Source organism: Protobothrops mucrosquamatus, unplaced genomic scaffold (assembly GCF_001527695.2).
Source record: "Protobothrops mucrosquamatus isolate PMUCROS unplaced genomic scaffold, P.Mucros_1.0 scaffold244, whole genome shotgun sequence".
Classification (NCBI taxonomy): domain Eukaryota; kingdom Metazoa; phylum Chordata; class Lepidosauria; order Squamata; family Viperidae; genus Protobothrops; species Protobothrops mucrosquamatus.
The window spans coordinates 38937-45268 of NW_015386594.1; the positions used below are offsets into that span (position 1 = coordinate 38937).

The following is a 6332-nucleotide window of genomic DNA, read 5'->3' on the forward strand; positions in this document are numbered from 1 at the left end:
GATTCGGTTCGGCTGGCCCTCCAACGGCTCTCTAGGCGTCTTTTCCGGCGTTTCATCTCTCTCAGCTCCCCGGTAAACCAGGGAGCCAGTCGAGATCTAGGCCGGGTCAGAGGCCGCAAGGGCACGACTCGGTCTAATGCAGCGGCGGCAGTTGTCTCCCAAGCCGCCGCCTGATTTTCCGCCGAGTCATGGACCAGATGTATATAAGTATACATCTTGATATGGGTAGAAAAAGAGGTAAAAAATGAAGCAGTGTGCTCCCAATTCAAAAGTAGGTAATATTAACTATTAATGTATCTAAGTGATCTATTGTACTCTAAAGTAAACAATTAATAAAATTTCAACAGAATCTTAAATCCTATAAGTATTTCAACCGCATTGTGTTGTACTCAAATTTATTTACTGAACTGATAATGTAGCAAAAAAATTTCCTTCTTCCTCAGGCATATTGTTAAATCTTGCTTTGCAAGATGGGAGCCCTGGTGAAAATAAAGGAAGCAAAAGTATTGCTGTACCATTTCTGAAAAAAAAAATATAACCACTAGTTTTTTTTCCTTATTTTTAAAACTTGGTTTGAAAGCATTTAAATCTGTTTTGAATTTATTTTCCTTCTTTCACCATCAAATATTTCAGGGATTACTCTGACATATTTCTGCCTCTTAATTTTCTCATAATATAGAAAATGATCTGACTGCACTGAATTCTTATTAAGAATAGTGTTTTTGTTTAGATAATATCAATCTTATTCTGTGTATCTCTATAACTTGGCAAATGCTGTTAACTTATTGGTTATAAATTATAAAACAACTAAGTCACTTGGCTAACACCCCCCCCCCAATCCATACCTAATGTCTGATCCTGAACCAGTTTCAGCATGCAAGTATCTGTTCTTTTTAACTGGCAACTGGAAAAACAATCAGAATAATTTTAAGACTACTCAGTTAGGTGGCAATTGAAAGGTGCTTATTATTTGGTGTATCTAGAAATGTATCTTCCATTTTTAAAAACTGTAGAATCTAAAAGACTTTCATAGCTACATTTTATAGTTATTTTATTTCAAGCCTTTGCAGAACCAACTCAGAACCATACAAAGAATCCCATAACTGGGCAGGTATTTACCAACAGGAAAAAAAACACCTTGCATTTACAGCTTTCAGCAACTTACTTATTACCCAAATCTGCTGACTGCCAAAATCTGCTTGTTTGAGCAGATTCAATTAAGCCCCATCAACTTAACTTTCAAATTAGCTTCACTGATTAAGACATCTGGCTTTTCATTCTTGATAATAAGCCACCTGCAGCCAAAATCAGAGCAGATATGCATTTACCTGAGCTTTTCTCCACCTTCCCTTTAGGGAAAGGAGTAGGCCACCAAGTGCTATGTTATAATTATTGGTGAATAATATATACAGGTTAAAAACTATTTAGCTGATACAAATTCTCATATCACAGAATTGGTAGTGGCCATTAAAGCCATGAAATCTAACTTGATGCAGGAATCCAAATTAAAGCATCCCTAACAGATGGCTGTCTAGTTTCACCTTGAAGCTATCCGCTGGGATCTTGTCGTTTTTTTTCAATGTCTTCTACACTAGAAGGGCTCATAAAGAAATCTGCCTCAAGGGTTATAATCCATATGCATTTACATGACACTAACTCATACTGAAATTTACATCTGATTAGAAATCTATATGTGGCATGGTTAGGTTGCAATCCTATGAAGGTTTAACTGGAGAAACTGGATGGAATAGGATGGTTCTGAAGAGCCCTACGGAGATTCTCAGTCATCCAGGTATGGTTGTCCCAAAGGTGCTTTTTTTCAGGAGGCAACTGGACTTTCTTGTGTTTCTTTTGAATTCTGAAGAGGCGCGTCCAGATCTCTGCTCTCATATCTGCAGAATCTCAATCAGCAAATATTTTGCTGTGCTCATCCCCTCTAAATACTGGCTACTATTTCTAAGGCTTATGGCCCAAACCAATCAAACTGAAACAAATTTATCCATAAATAGTCCACTGTGATGCCCAGAGCTATGAGTCCACGAACATCTTCCTTATTGCCCATCAGGTTCCTGTACAGCTGGATATGCGCAATTTCAGCATAACCCATATTTTCAACCATGGTAACGAGCCCCACATAGGCCCCAGAAGTATCATTAGAAAATAAAATGCTATCTTTAGGAGTTGGCCTAACTAGCAAGAAGGAAAGAAAGAAAGACAAAGGCAGTACAAGGCATCCTTAGTAAGTTTGAGGAGATGCAGAACAGATTTATGATTGACCACAAACCACAAAATGGTTTGTGATAGTCATTCTGTGAGAGTATACTATGCTTTCCATCTAGATCGTTCTTGATCTAGAACATTCCAAGATATCTGTTACTTGAAGTCTGCCTCGAAACATTATAAGACACCCCTAAATATGAACAGCAAATAGAATGGAAACTAGTGTATAATTTTATTTCAAATTTATTTTGCAAAGATTGACTCCAGACTTACTACTCCTTGACACCATCTATGCTAAAGTTCCCAGTTATAATAGAATTCCAACCTTGGCAAGTAATACTGTTTCCTTAATCAGAGCTGCACTGCTCTTTGTAATGAAGGTTGATTTGATTAGTCAGAGCAGTATAGATTTTGGTAGACATTTTCTGGTAATAGTTCTTACTCCTTAGAGCCCAGAAGTAAATGAATCCCATTTCCCTGTCTAGCTAAGTATTTCAGGTAGTCCTGAACTTATGACCACAATTGAGCCCAAAATTTCTGTTGCTAAGTGAGACATTTGCTAAGTGGGTTTTGCCCCATTTTATGAGCATTCTTGCCACAGTTTTAAGTTAATCACTGCACTTGTTAAGTTAGTAATATGGTTGTTAAGTGAATCCAGCTTCCCCATTGACTTTGTTTGTGAGAAGCTCAAAAAAGGGGATTGCATGACTCTGGGACACTACAACCATCATAAATATGAATTAGTTGCTAGGCGTCTGAATTTTGATCATATAACTGTGGGGATGCTGCAATAGTCGTAAGTGTAAAAAATGGCTGTAAATCACTTTTTTGTTGTAACTTTGAATGGTCACTAAATGAACTGTTGTAAGTCAAGGACTGCCTGTATCAAGTGGATAGTTGGGACAGGGGTTAAAAGAATTGTAAGTATTGGTACGTTGGGGAGAAAATATTATCCATGCTACAATGGAAATGGGAGTCAATTACTGTTTCACTTATTTTCAACTTAGCTTATCTGAGATCAGGGGTCTCCAAACTTGGCAACTTGGCTGCCCCCAGAGATCAGGGTGATCCCTGATCTCCCTTCCTTCCGCCGCGCCCTTAAGACATGGCTATTCCAACAAGCGGGACTGGCCTAGGGGAATTTTTAGAGGGGTTTTATTCATATTTTAATTAGACACATTTAAATATTTCTTTTTAACTAATTTTAAATTTTGTAATTGTTTTTGATGTATTTTTAAATTGATNATAAGTTCATACTGGAGGTATTTGCTTGCTTTTCTCTTTCTAGTTTAAATTATTTCATCCTTGGTGGCAGTCTCCATGTTAATTTAGCATTACCACATGTCCCTTATTTTGAGGAATGTTTCTTAGTTTGATTTCAAAGGGCTGCCCCATGTTCTACAACTACACAATTCCATAGAATATAAAAATGTTCCTTACGTTACAACACTATGATACCACTAAAGCTGGATTTAAATAAAAATAATTATTTATGAGGTTTCTACATCAGAAAGACAGAAAGAAGAAATGAAAGTTTGTTCTCTGCAGTATACACTTTGCATCCTTGAAGCCTGCAAAACTGTGAAGCCATAACCTAAACCAGGCAGAGGTTGACTAATATGTAAATGTGAGAATGTGCATTATTTTGGGGATCACAATTCTTTCTGCAGATAACTGAGATAGATGAATTAGTTGTAGGTGTGTTGCAATGTTAAAAACTTCTAATTACAGATGGAAGAAGGATGTTATATCAATTCAGTCTTTAGCTCATCCAAATAGAAATTTCCTTAATAATATATTCCTTTTTCCTTCTTGTTTCTCCAGAAACTTAACAGTATTCCCGTTTAAGAGTGTATCCTACATTTGGGGAATAAACTTAGTCATACTTTCATGCTAATTACAGCTGTGGGTAGATAGAAAACTTCCCCTAACATAAAACTTTTTTTAACAAAAAGAATTGGTAAATTGATGGAAAATGTCTGATTTACCGATAGGTAATTAATTTTTTTATTATTGGCAATGACAGCAATGTCATGTAGACTGGATATCTAAGCAAAATATGTAGAGGACCTAACATTCAGATTGTTGAATATTTAAACTTGGAAAACTAAGAGATGGTCTGACTTCTGGCCTACCAACAACATCTCAACCGGGAACAGTAAATCATGGTCACATGATATAAGAGAAGATTGCCATACAGAAACTTCTTTATCATTCAGGGTAGTGTGTGAAATGCCATGAGTATATAAGTATACATCTTGATATGGGTAGAAAAAGAGGTAAAAAATGAAGCAGTGTGCTCCCAATTCAAAAGTAGGTAATATTAACTATTAATGTATCTAAGTGATCTATTGTACTCTAAAGTAAACAATTAATAAAATTTCAACAGAATCTTAAATCCTATAAGTATTTCAACCTCATTGTGTTGTACTCAAATTTATTTACTGAACTGATAATGTAGCAAAAAAATTTCCTTCTTCCTCAGGCATATTGTTAAATCTTGCTTTGTAGGATGGGAGCCCTGGTGAAAATAAAGGAAGCAAAAGTATTGCTGTACCATTTCTGAAAAAAAATATAACCACTAGTTTTTTTTCCTTATTTTTAAAACTTGGTTTGAAAGCATTTAAATCTGTTTTGAATTTATTTTCCTTCTTTCACCATCAAATATTTCAGGGATTACTCTGACATATTTCTGCCTCTTAATTTTCTCATAATATAGAAAATGATCTGACTGCACTGAATTCTTATTAAGAATAGTGTTTTTGTTTAGATAATATCAATCTTATTCTGTGTATCTCTATAACTTGGCAAATGCTATTAACTTATTGGTTATAAATTATAAAACAACTAAGTCACTTGGCTAACCCTCCCCCCCCCAATCCATACCTAATGTCTGATCCTGAACCAGTTTCAGCATGCAAGTATCTATTCTTTTTAACTGGCAACTGGAAAAACAATCAGAATAATTTTAAGACTACTCAGTTAGGTGGCAATTGAAAGGTGCTTATTATTTGGTGTATCTAGAAATGTATCTTCCATTTTTAAAAACTGTAAAATCTAAAAGACTTTCATAGCTACATTTTATAGTCATTTTATTTCAAGCCTTTGCAGAACCAACTCAGAACCATACAAAGAATCCCATAACTGGGCAGGTATTTACCAACAGGAAAAAAAAAAACCTTGCATTTACAGCTTTCAGCAACTTACTTATTACCCAAATCTGCTGACTGCCAAAATCTGCTTGTTTGAGCAGATTCAATTAAGCCCCATCAACTTAACTTTCAAATTAGCTTCACTGATTAAGACATCTGGCTTTTCATTCTTGATAATAAGCCACCTGCAGCCAAAATCAGAGCAGATATGCTTTTACCCGAGCTTTTCTCCACCTTCCCTTTAGGGAAAGGAGTAGGCCACCAAGTGCTATGTTATAATTATTGGTGAATAATATATACAGGTTAAAAACTATTTAGTTGATATAAATTCTCATATCACAGAATTGGTAGTGGCCATTAAAGCCATGAAATCTAACTTGATGCAGGAATCCAAATTAAAGCATCCCTAACAGATGGCTGTCTAGTTTCACCTTGAAGCTATCCACTGGGATCTTGTCGGTTTTTTTCAATGTCTTCTACACTAGAAGGGCTCATAAAGAAATCTGCCTCAAGGGTTATAATCCATATGCATTTACATGACAGTAACTCATACTGAAATTTACATCTGATTAGAAATCTATATGTGGCATGGTTAGATTGCAATCCTATTTATTTATTTTTATTTATTTATTTATCAAATTTGTACCCCGCCCTTCTCCTAGCGGACTCAGGGCGGCTTACAGCCAATTAAAACAGATAACAATACAAAATACTAAATTTAAAATGTAATTAAAATGAAATATTAATTATTGGCCGTTTCTTTTTTAAAATTATTTTAAAACCAAATTAAAATACTCCTTAGGCCAGTCCTGCTAGCTTAAATAGCCATGTCTTGAGGGCGCGGCGGAAGGAGGGGAGATCCGGAATCACCCGGATCTCTGGGGGTAGTTCGTTCCAAAGGGTGGGGGCTCCAACAGAGAAGGCCCTCCCCCTGGGGGTCGCCAGCCGGCACTGTCTGGC

General features: G+C 36.0%; 1 protein-coding gene across 1 annotated transcript in view; it reads right to left on the reverse strand.

The window, feature by feature from the left end:
• Positions 1-1963: 1963 nt before the first annotated feature.
• The window catches only part of NFATC2 (nuclear factor of activated T cells 2), a 108043-nt gene continuing 103674 nt past the window's right edge, over positions 1964-6332 (reverse strand). The window contains exon 10 of the mRNA XM_015814368.1: positions 1964-2190. Within this exon, the coding sequence (XP_015669854.1) occupies positions 1964-2190 (227 nt within the window). The remainder of the gene's footprint in view (positions 2191-6332) is intronic.